General features: G+C 33.7%; 1 protein-coding gene across 10 annotated transcripts in view; it reads right to left on the bottom strand.

Moving 5' to 3' along the window:
- Positions 1–12,006, bottom strand: part of BLTP1 (bridge-like lipid transfer protein family member 1) — a 198,385-nt gene that overhangs the window by 142,566 nt on the left and 43,813 nt on the right. For all 10 annotated transcript variants that reach the window (XM_058549998.1, XM_058550005.1, XM_058550000.1 and 7 more), the window contains 5 exons: positions 10,516–10,666; positions 6,483–6,639; positions 5,985–6,063; positions 3,725–3,816; positions 2,287–2,404 (listed from right to left, as the gene is read on the bottom strand). In XM_058549998.1, coding sequence (XP_058405981.1) covers positions 2,287–2,404; positions 3,725–3,816; positions 5,985–6,063; positions 6,483–6,639; positions 10,516–10,666 — 597 coding nt within the window. The remainder of the gene's footprint in view (positions 1–2,286; positions 2,405–3,724; positions 3,817–5,984; positions 6,064–6,482; positions 6,640–10,515; positions 10,667–12,006) is intronic.

Raw genomic sequence — 12,006 nt, 5'->3', positions numbered from 1 at the left:
AGCTATTTTTGTCCCACACTGAAATCTCTTAAGAACAATTTTATCTCACCAATAATAGGCATGAGAATGGCTGTTAAGGAATATTAGGCATTCCCTCACACCAAATAGATAATTTATTTTCTGCAGAATTCTGTCAACAGAGAAATATAAAACTGAGAAAAGACAAAAGCAATTCAAACACCATGACTAAGATATCCGCTCCAAGGCTAAATTAATATCACTCTCTAATAGTTATCCTTTATAAAGAATAAATAAGTTTTTACACAATTCTCAAAAACAAGAGAAGTAATATGACTAAATGTTACAGCTGTTAAATATGGGATATGAGAACTTCAGTTTTGTGTCTTTCTATATTTTCTAAATTTATCCAAATATATTTTAGAAAAAATAAAAAACCAAAAGTGAATTTCAATACATGTAAGCATAAAGATTAGAGTTAGAGGAAAAAAATAATTTAGAGAAAACACGGTTGTAATTTAGGAAATGGGTAATTGGCTGTTTAAAAGTAACTGTTACAATACTCAGTCTAAATGAAAATGCTACTACAAAATAAAATTTTTTAAATCTTGAGGAATTTATACTTCTACTCCAACTATTCTTAGCACTGCTAAAGTCTCAGGATGTGATATTTCTGGAGGAAAACCAATGTGAAAGATTAAATGCTTGAAAACGCTGGGTTTTTTTTTTTTTAGTTTAAATAAATTGAATAATTTATAATAAAAAAATGAAAATAGAAACCTATTTTAAAAGATTAGCAAAGTTAAAAACTACAAAATTATAAGCGAGAGGGAAAAGGCTACTGTCAAAGATGCTATATATAACAGATTCTTGAGACAGACTACTTGGGTTGGAATCCTAGCTCGACCAACTTACTAGCCATGTGACCCCGGACAAATTGCTTGACCACTCTGTACCTCACTTTCTTCATCTGTAAAATAAGGATGATGATAATAATATTGATCTCAGAGAGTTACTATGAGGCTTCAACAATTTAGTATGTGCAAATCGCTTAGAACAGAGACAGACACACAATACACACTAGAAGTTTTAGCTATAATTTTTTTCAAAAATGAGATTTGAGTCGTACTTATTCAGTGTTCAGCTTCACTGACAAAAGTTCATGTAGCCAAGGACTACAAAGCCAAAATTTCTACTACTGGGACCCTGATTTGAGCTTTGGAGACGAATTACATAACTCCAAGAACGTAGACGCATTCTATGTAGTCCCCAAGACAAGGCTCCCAATCAAACCAAAAAACAAATATAAAAGACTTATGATTGAACATAGTGTAGTAATGGCATCATAAAAGGCCAAAACTCTAGTAATAGCAAAATTAGGGTAGAAATTGTTATCCCTATTTCACAGATAAGGAAACTGAAGCTTAAACAATTATTAATTTGGCCAACATCATATTGCTAGTACATAACGTCAGGACAGGACTATCTATGAATACCTTAATCACCACTATACCCACAAATATCTAATAGTACTCAGCACAGACTAGATGCTTGTAAACAACTGGTGGATTGGTGGGTGGGTGGGTGGGTGGGTGCATGGATGGGTGGATGGACAGACGGATGACTGGATAAATGTAGCCATCAGTCAAGCAAATATCAGGTGCTCTGCAGTAGCCACTGACCCTGGCAAATCAGACCAACTCTGTTTGGATAAATTTTTCACAAGAAGGCTCAACGAATGCTACATATTTTTATGTAGTAATATTTATGTTATTCAGAGACCAAGACTATGTGTTCCCATACTCATGAAATGAGTAGCTATCAAAATATGCTGCAAGAAATAAAGGAATTTTTTCCAACTAATGATAGCATCAACTCAATTGCCCACGCCAATGGAAAGGAGTAAGTAGGGGAACCAAATACAAAAATAACATATTCGACTATTTGAATACATTGTTTGCGGATTATAATAATTAAAGCAAAATAATGAAGTCATGCTGATGCCTAATTCAGGAAGAGAAAGAAACTGATTCACTTTCCCCATCTTATCTCCCACTAAACTGACACAAAGGACTAGCCTAAGATGAGTTTGTTCATTTCCTTCTAAGCTCAATTTTGGGTTCATATTTTCCTTGCTTGTGTTAGAAGAGAGGACAAAATATCTATATTTAAACTTTCCCTTTGATATTCTCAGCCCAAAAAGAGGTGTAAAAGTAATAAAGTATGAATCGTGTCATCAAATCCCTATGTTGAATCTAAGAGCAAAATTTACTGAATGTAAACAAGTTCACTGTGATAACATTACATTTATACTTATTAGAAAATTACCTGTAAAAAAGTTCTTCTGTGCAAAGATGAAGTGGTAGGTGGCTTTATAAACCTCTAATTCACACTGCCATGTCTGTGGCATGTTCCATATTCGGGGGTAGCTGGCATTGATGTGGAACTGCAAACCAAATGTTAAGTCAAAATGTTAAAGCTTAAAATGTAACATTGTGTGAACAGCATTAGAAATGAACTCACACACTGGTGAGTAATTAAAACTTATTTTCCTGCTGAGCTGAACAGAAGGTTCCTTCAAGATTTTAATATTGCTGTGGCTAAAGGTCAGTATCCATGGTTACATCCAACTCTTCGAAACACTAAGCCATGATGCGGTCAAAAAACTTCAAGAATAATAAATTAGACTACAGTCTTGGATGCCATACTCTAGCTAAACTAACAGAGTAGCAGCCAACGTCCTTAATTCCTCCTTAAGCCTAATCTGTTAAGTGAGAGGCTTAGGGTCAGGGAGAGTGGAGTGCGATGCATACTGTCACACAGAAGTCTGGTCACCAGTGCCTCCTGGGTTCCCATTTGACACAGTAGTTATAGATCAGACATAGTGCTTTTTGGCGTATTCCACCTGCCAAAGCTTGGCAATGCTGCAAAGGCAAGAGTTGCCTGACCAGGAATAGCATTATTGCACAGCACTATTTATCAGCAATAGCTCAGGAATTCATTAAAATGCTAAATATGCATGGTATTCGATATATTGTTAGTAATTGCAAAATTTCCTCTTAATTTACATATATATCATGTGTAAATATGCTTGTTTAGACAAGCAATTAAGGACCTAACGGTACCATTATATAAAAGAATCCTCTCTGAATATCAGCCATTCTACATAGTAGTTTTTGTTATTATTGCCATTATTGTTGTTGTCCCTGATAAAAAATAATAAATCTGCCTGATTAATGAGTCCTGAACCTGCAATTTTAATCATGAGCATTTCCATATTTTTTCTGTTTCTAATATGGTGCAATCCAGGGTATCAATAAGATTTTCTTTCTTTTACCTTATTCGTAAAGTAAAAAAGCACACTGAATTATTAAGCCCTGAGAAAGAATCCAAGAGGTCAGAAAACAGATAGTAAAAAAATATCTTATTTACAACGTAGGAGAGAGTCAGTCTGGCCATACAATGCAGTTTAAAAACAATATTCTAACAACTTTTCACATTTTTAAAGGCCCAAAACCCATATATCATTGCCTTATATTCACTTCCCCCATACTAGAAGCAGAGCAACTGAGAGATGCCAAAGAGAGTCCGTAGCACTGGGAATCTACTCCTCTTCCCAAATTTAGGGCCAAAGACACCTGCTGGTTCTTGAACGAGAAGATGGACCTTTTGAGGACTTTCCAGTTATTAAAATTTTATATTAAAAAACTAAACCCAAAGTTGTATTTTATGCTTGTATGCATATCATCATATACTCTAGACTTACTGCTAACATTTCTGCTTCTAAAAGAGTCCGGTATTGCATGCTGGTGGTGGCATCAACATGTAAGAGTTGTCCTTTAATTGCAGGGGTGTAACCTAAAATAAGTGAAAATGTAAAAATTAAGAACCTAAAAAATATATACATAATTAAAAATTTTGGACGGGAAACAACTCCCCCTACCACCCAAAGAAGGAATCTCTGAAAAATGGTTATCAGTCACTATTTAAACACACCTCAGTGATGGAGAGCTTGTTACCTAATAGGTGATCTTTCTCATTTTAGACAGCTCTGACAGAAGGAAGTTCCATCTTCATATAATGTCTATCCTGATTCTGCTTTCCAGTGCAAAACTACAAGTCTATTCTCTAAGTGATAGTTTTCAACAATTTAAGACAGCTCCCACTTGTTTTCTTCTTCCACTGACTCAAGGATACATATTTTCATCATTTTCAACTACTCCTTATATAACGACAGTTTCTAAACAACAGCTATTCCTTAGTAATGACAGTTACCAAACAACATAGCCCCATTCTAACAAAAGCAGAAAAGTTCAGAGTATTTCACTTATTTTCTTGAGGGACTGCCCTTCTATGAACACTAACTCTGTGGTCATTAATATGGCTAGTTCAACATGCAGCCTGCTATGGGTTTTTTTTTTTCCCCCAAACACATGAATTTCTGAAAAAAGTTCTAAATGTATTTGAGCTACACTTTGTTACTGTCAAAGACCTAAGTCTATTTTTCCCCTCAGATAGTCATCTCAAAAGCCACCTAACCTTTACCAAGAACCTGACTGGGCTGACGGACCCTTCACTCACTCAGAGTTCCACAACCAGTGTGCCGTGGCACTTCCTATGAATTCACAATCAGTATACTCGAGACACTGATCCCTTCAGCCATCAGCTGGCCCCTTCATCCCAGTGCACCAATAACTGTACAAAAAAATTTTTGTATGACTATTATTTCCTACGTGCATTATCAGTTTAAAAATGGTAGAAACATTCCTTTAATTGAACCATTCTCAATTTTGTGCAACCCCCAACTGCCTTTTCCCCTGTTATATATCTGTAATTAAGGCTGTCCTAGAAGATGCTTCTTCCCAGCTGACTACTCTGAATCAACCAGTCTTAGGATTCTCAAGCATCTGCTTCAAAACTTGGCATAATCATTCTTTTAAAACCAGCTAAGATAAGGTTTAGTTCTTCACTAAAATAGCCCCAAAGTTATAGGGAAAAGATACACGATGCCATTCCCAGTCACCTTTTCAATTGCTTATCCAAGCAGGCAGACCAGACTGCTACCTTTTTATGCAAGCTAATGAATCTAGTCAACCTCTCTGCCTGCTTTCTTGTTATAGTAGAAACAAAGTTAAGTGACAGAAACAAGAAAAGAGAACCAAGAATTATATAAAAATTACTCCAATTATACTTAGCAATAGGAACATTGCTGGTTAGTAATTTAAAAATATGGTTAAGTTGCTATTCTCTATATGCTCAAGAAAGTGAATAAAGCAGAATTTCATTTTAATTGTTCTCGATTACAAATGTAATAAGAGAATGGGAAGAAGAAAGAAAAATGAAGAAGTCTATATAATATTTTGACAAATTTAACAAAAAGTATTGAATCATGTCATTGATTAACTTGTATCAGAGTCCAAATGTCAAATACATAATAACTTAGATTATCTCAGCTCAGATGAAACTATGGCTATCAGGGCATTATTCAATACTTTAAATATGAAATATTCTGCTTTCTTAAAGTTATGCTATTCAAAGTACCCAGCTTACTCCCTGACAAAATCTACTAACCATATAACCTAAAACAAAGCCTATCAGTCATTCAGTCAGTTACTGCCCATGCGCCATGTGCCAGGCACTGGTTCAGCACCAGGCACACACCAGCGAAAAGCAAGACACAGCACCTGCTCTCACAGAGCAATAGACGAACAGGAAAAACATGTGCTAAGCCAATTACGCTCAGTCCTACAACAAGTATAGGGTATAACGAAAGCATAGAGTAATAAGACTTAATTAAACATTTTAATTTTAAAATTCTTTAAACTTAAAACATTTTTCCCTTCTCTCTAGGTGCACAAATAATTTAATTATGCAACATTTACTGTTAAAAACTACAGGTACATCAAAATATAACAGAAAACTGAAAAAGAAAACCCCATTAATGTTAGTCTAAATGGATTAACGAACTTTTATACGTTGTTTCCCTACTAATCATTTAAAACAGAAAAATACTCATTGCAGCTTACCATTTTCCTCAACTGTCATTGGAATATTAATTTCTAAATATGAGCCAGCGCCTACATTTACATGTACAGCATTTGTTTCCTACCAAAAGAAAGAAATTAATTCATATAAAACATTTATTATCATTATACTCCCATCTTTACTTTTCAGTTTCTATCACAGACAAAATATAATCATGAATGATACTAAATAGATATTAAAAGTTCCTAAGAACAAAAATTCAAATTTATACCAAAAATACACTAAAACAATTTGGTCAGATACAAAGGAGAAAAATGAACCAGACTATGGTTTGAAGGTCTATTATTATTAATTAACTTCTTTCTACTATTTCGCACTTAATGAAAGAAACACATATACAATTATTTGGGGCAGCGGGCAGTTACAGGAAGCCCACAGAAATGAATATCTGGTGACAGGACTAATCACCAGAAAAATACTCTGGAAAATAATGTTCAAATTTTAAACACTATTTTCTACTATATTATTTCAATAATTACCCTATTTTTGGTAAACAGCAAGTCAATTGTAGCATCTGCAATAATATTCATTCGCAGTTCAAAAGCAAGGATCTGTCTTGGTCTCCCAGGCTGTGCAATTTCAGAAACTTTCAGAACTTGATAATCAGGTGGGAAGAAAAACTTCCATAAACAATCTCTACATAAGGAGGTAGAAAGAATAATGACACGGTATTCAAACAAAATTACCTCTGATAAGGGACCAAAATCAGTATTCTAACTTTATTTTATCACTGCTATGTCATTTAACAATTAGACAAATAGAAAAAAAAATGAAGTCACAAAATAACACCTACTATAATTTCCTTTCAATAAATTGAAAGACTATTTCTCCAATGTTTTATACTTCCACAGATCAACGAGCTTTGAGTACTTATTAAATATACTATTACCAAATGAGACATAGTTAAGACCAAATTTGCACTGTTCAAGCATACTGTGAGAAATTAAAGACTTTCCACGAGTATACCAATTGTACTTCAATTGCCCAAGCGGCAAGGAAAGAACTGAAGGACGATGGTTTAATTAGAATCATTTCACTCTGAACAAGTTACTTAACCTTTCTGAGGAAACTTGACCTGCTTCCTCATCTGTAAAATAGTAATAACATAACTGTTCTCACAGAATAGATCTGAGGATTAAATGACAACATATACAGAAAAGACTTGGCAGTACATGGCACGTGGGAAAAATGGCTGTTATTTCTACTATTGTCATAATCATTATTTTTAATCAATATTATATCAGTGAGAGTCTAAAGAACAAAATATTTCTAAAAAGTAAAAAAAAAAAGTTTGGAGGCTAAGGCCCTAATATATTTGCCTTCCCTTATGATTTGACAAAGATGAAAGAACCCAAGTAATTTTCAATTTAGAGTCAAAATTAGTATAATATTACTCAGACATTCAGAGAAGCTGCCAGTTTGTGGCTTTTTAACAGGAAGGGTTGAGGAAGGAGTCACCAATAACAGGAAATGCTGCTTGGAATAAATAAGACTAGGAAAAATTAGATGAACAGGACGAAATTTGTAAACTGACCTATCAGAGACTATAACTTGCCATCATTAAATTAATGTGTACGAAAAGAAAACAAAGTTCTGCAAATGTTTTGGCTAAGACACAAATATATAAAACTAAAACTATTAAAGACAAAAAATCCAATATGATCATTAGACAGTCATGGACTACAGGGTGGGTAGCAGAATATAATGAAGAGCAGTGGACTTGAAGGGCTGCTCTGAATCTTGGTTCCAGATGCTGTAGAAGATATCTCTGCACTATCACTGAACCTCTCTGCATCTCCATTTTCCCACAGCTAGGATGAGTTCACCACACTCGTCCTGCGTATCTCACTGGGTTATGAGGATCAAGTGTGAAAATACAAATGAAGCACTTAAGTGGAAGCAATAAAAGGCCAGACAATGTCAGGAACATTTGTTTGCATTATTGTAGTTATCACCTAAGGATGTGGAGCAAATCTAATACAGCTTGTATTTCAACTCTGTCATGAAAACTCTTAAAAAGAAAATATCAAGAAGGAAAAGCTGAATATCTTAAAATTCAGAAAATCATGTAAATTGACATCAAAATCTACAAGCTAAAAGGTCATGCTACCCCAGAGATCAAAAACTTCTCACAATGCTGAGTCAACTATCCAATAGGAAAACAGTTGAGATTTCTTCCTATATTTCTTACATTAATAGGTGGATGCTAAGAAAACTGGCCTTACTATCCATTTCTGATTACAGTTCATATTTGTGTAGAAACTCAATATGGGGATGGAGAAAAGGAAACGGCTACAAAAGAGGAAATGCAGTGTTCATACATGTAAGTGAGGAGATTATTATTCATGTTAGTTAACTAAACGCATGTGAAAATAAATTTCTTTTTTCTTTTTTTTTTTAAATAAACCTGAATGGTTTTGTTAGGTCCAGGTTAAGAAATATATTGCTGTTCTCTCCTGACAGAGGCAGGATCTACTGAAGGGAATTGGTTAAGCAAACTTTTCTTTTATGTTAACTTCAGTGTCATTTCTCTATAGAACACAAAGATCACCCCAGAAGTGAATATGACCATATATTAAAAGAATTTTAGTTTGGACTTTCATGGAAATATACCTTAATAATTTTTTAATGTAAAAATTGTTAATATAGTTTAAGAAGAATCACATTGTATTCAAGTACTAGAAATGCAAAAATATTTTATGTGTCTGTATTAAAGCATCGTTTTAATTTTTTCCTTTCAAATATAACAATATGTAACTGTTATTCAACGGAATGTAAAAACCCTCATTTTCAACTATTCCACAGTGAATATAGCATGGCTTACTGTAGAAAAAGTCTTAGCATAAAAGGAAAATTTAAATCCAGTAATTTGAAAAGCATTTGCTTTCTAACCTGAAATTTTAAGCTCTGTTTACTTTCAAGTCAAATAAATAACCTAACTCAGAACTTAATGAAGTATTTTATTAGCATATTGCACGAGGTTACAAATAACAAACTTACTTATTCGTTTACCATACAATTGTTAAATAGCTACTTAACGGGGCGGGTATTCCTGTATACTAGAGATACCAAGATTAACAGAACGTAGTACTTGACAAAGTATGTAATTCTTCTAACAATGCCAGGTAGAAAGCATTTTTAAAACAAGTATAAAAAGACTAAGTATCAGCACTCTTTCATTAGTCCATCAACGGCCCAGTAATATCTGCTTTGGTGAATGATTTGGCTTGTATTTCTCCATTCAAACTAGTTTATGAACAGAAAAACTAAACTAACTTGAAGCAATGTCTATTTACATAAAAATTCAATGTTTCCTCATAATTAGTGGCAAATGTCCCTCCTTTGTTTAAAATTCTTTAATAAGTAGAAAGATGTTCATAATATATTAAAAATGAGAATTACTTCAAAATTAATAGAATGACTAAAAGATAAAAAATCCTTTCAGAAACTCTCCACTACCTTCAGTATAAAATCTGTATTTCTAACTATCTACAAATGTCTTAACAACCTATGGCACTTATAAGACAACTCTCCACTGTATCATGCATTTGCAGAACTCTTCCCTTGCCTCCATTATTTATCCTCCTCTTCCTTCTCTGGCTAACTCTTACTTATGTTTCAAAACTCAACTCACATGTTACCTCTACCAAAAAGCCTTCCCCAATTTTTCGCTCCTCTAATCTTTAATATGAGCTTTTACCTGTTATGTGCTAAATTGTGTCCACCTAAAAATTCATAATTTGAAGTCCTAACCCCTAGTACCTCAGGATTTGGCCACATTTGGAGATGGGGTCTTTAGAGAGGTAATTAAGTTAAAGTGGGGTCATTTGAGTGGGCCCTAATTCAATATGACTGGTATTCTTCTAAGAAGAGGGAATTGGAACAGAGACCTACAAGACACACAAAAGGGAATACCATGTGAAGGCACAGTGAGAAGATGGCCATCTACAAGCCAAGGAGAGAGGTTTCGAACACATCCTTCCCTCATGGCCCTCAGAAGGAATCAACCTGCCAACATGTTGATTTCTGAATTCTAATTTCCAGAACTATTAGAAATTTCTGGTGCTTTGTTATGGCAGTCTTAGCAAACTAATTAAGTACCTTTCTAAGTTCTTCTGCAAGACTTTTTACTTAACTCTATTATAGCACTTAATAAAACTCTTGTTTCTTTTTTCCTCCACTAAAACTGAACTACGCATGCCTTTTATCTCTGAATCTCCATTGCCCCAACAATCCCTGGCATATTTGTTAAGTACAAAAGGAAAAACAAAAGAACCAATAAATATTCTGCTCATTCACCATTTTTCTAATGAATTAGCTCCTCCTTTGGAGCAAATTTGCTTATGCTAATTTCTCTACAAACAAGTTATTATTTGGATTAAAATGTTTAGTGATATCTTACCTTACCATAATAAAATAGCTTATAAAAATATTAACTAGCTTTTAATAAAAATTATAGTATTAGCTCAATACATTTGAAACACTTATTAGAAACATAATTTACTCAAGTACCTCTGCCTATCGGCCCATGGCCCATAGTTGAAATCTGTTCCTTTTCCACAAACTATATCCAGTCCCCAGCATGGGGGCAAATCTTGTAATTTGCAATCCTCACTGCTCATTTCGCCTTCAGTATTTTCTTCTGTTTCCTCTGGAACAAGTCCTATATTGCAGAATACACAAAATAAAAGCAGTTACTTAAAATAACCATTAAAAAGTTTCCTTAGATCAGCAGTTCTAAAAATATTTTGAACTCAGGAACCCTTTACACTCTTAAAAATTACTGAGGACCCTAAAGTGGGCTTTTTTGTGTATAATATCTGTCAAAATTTACTGTATTCAAAATTTAAATTGAGCAATTTTTTAAATAATAAACTCATTACATGTTGACATAATGAAATGTTTCATAAAATTTAATGAAAATAACTATTTTTAAAAAAATTTAATGAAGTCAATTTCATTTTTAGTGAAAATATTTTTTAATCAAAAATAACCATATTTTATAAAACAAATTAATGATAAATGTTGGCATTGTTTTTATTTTGGCAAATCTCATTTTATGTCCAGCTTAATAGAAAACAGGTGAGTTCTCATAGCTGCTTCTGCATTTAATCTGTTCAAGGATTTGAAGAATACCTAGCCTCATACAAATAGGTAAATAGAAAAGGGAGGAGTATTTTAACAGCTTTTTCAGATAATTTTGGATATTCTTCTTTGACACTACACCAAAATTCAACAAGTGGTAGTTTCTTAAATGTTAGGTGCAATGTGGAATCTGAAACCATATCGCTTAACTTTTCATACTCTGTTACTTTAAAATTTACTGATCTCTCTTACACTTTGAATAAATATTTTACCCATGGTATGACTTTATAACATCATGCATTGGTCATTTCATTATTAAACATTTTAAAAATCATATTTGTTAATATCACTGATAGTCTCATCAAAAAAGTCAAACGCACAGTGACAGCCCCAAATTTTCCAAAATTCTAATTTTCACATGAAAGCTCAAAACCACAGTTTGTCTCCAGTTGTTCTTTGAAGTAAAACTGCTGTACTACGAGAAGAGCAAACAGTTCAGCTTGGAACTCAATCACACAAGCGCTTTTCCTCAAAACACCAGTGTGCTTTGGTATGCAGCAGAAGTGCATTACGTGTACTTGCCATTTTACCATGCTGAATATTAAAAGTTTACTCAAAGGTCAAGATTTGGTAAAAGTAATTTTTACTGCGTAATCAAAGACATTTTAAAGTAAGACTAGCATTTGTTGTTTTACTGCGAACGTGTGGCAGTGAAAAAGACAGTGATTACTAGTAAGTTTGGAACCACTGGTATGATTCGTGCTAAGGCACCAGCAGTTTTACCCGCCACCACTTTTGCACCATCAGTGCAAAGGTCAACATGGTGAAAAAGGCAAATAACATCCTAGTTTTATTTTGGAAATATTTTGACCTCATAAACCCCCTGAAACGTATAAAAAGATTATAAATAGAAAAAAG

The sequence above is a fragment of the Diceros bicornis genome, chromosome 11, assembly GCF_020826845.1.
Source record: "Diceros bicornis minor isolate mBicDic1 chromosome 11, mDicBic1.mat.cur, whole genome shotgun sequence".
In the NCBI taxonomy this organism is placed as follows: Eukaryota; Metazoa; Chordata; class Mammalia; order Perissodactyla; family Rhinocerotidae; genus Diceros; species Diceros bicornis.
The sequence above is the reverse complement of the archived record's forward strand: the minus strand, read 5'-3'. Positions and strand labels throughout refer to the sequence as shown.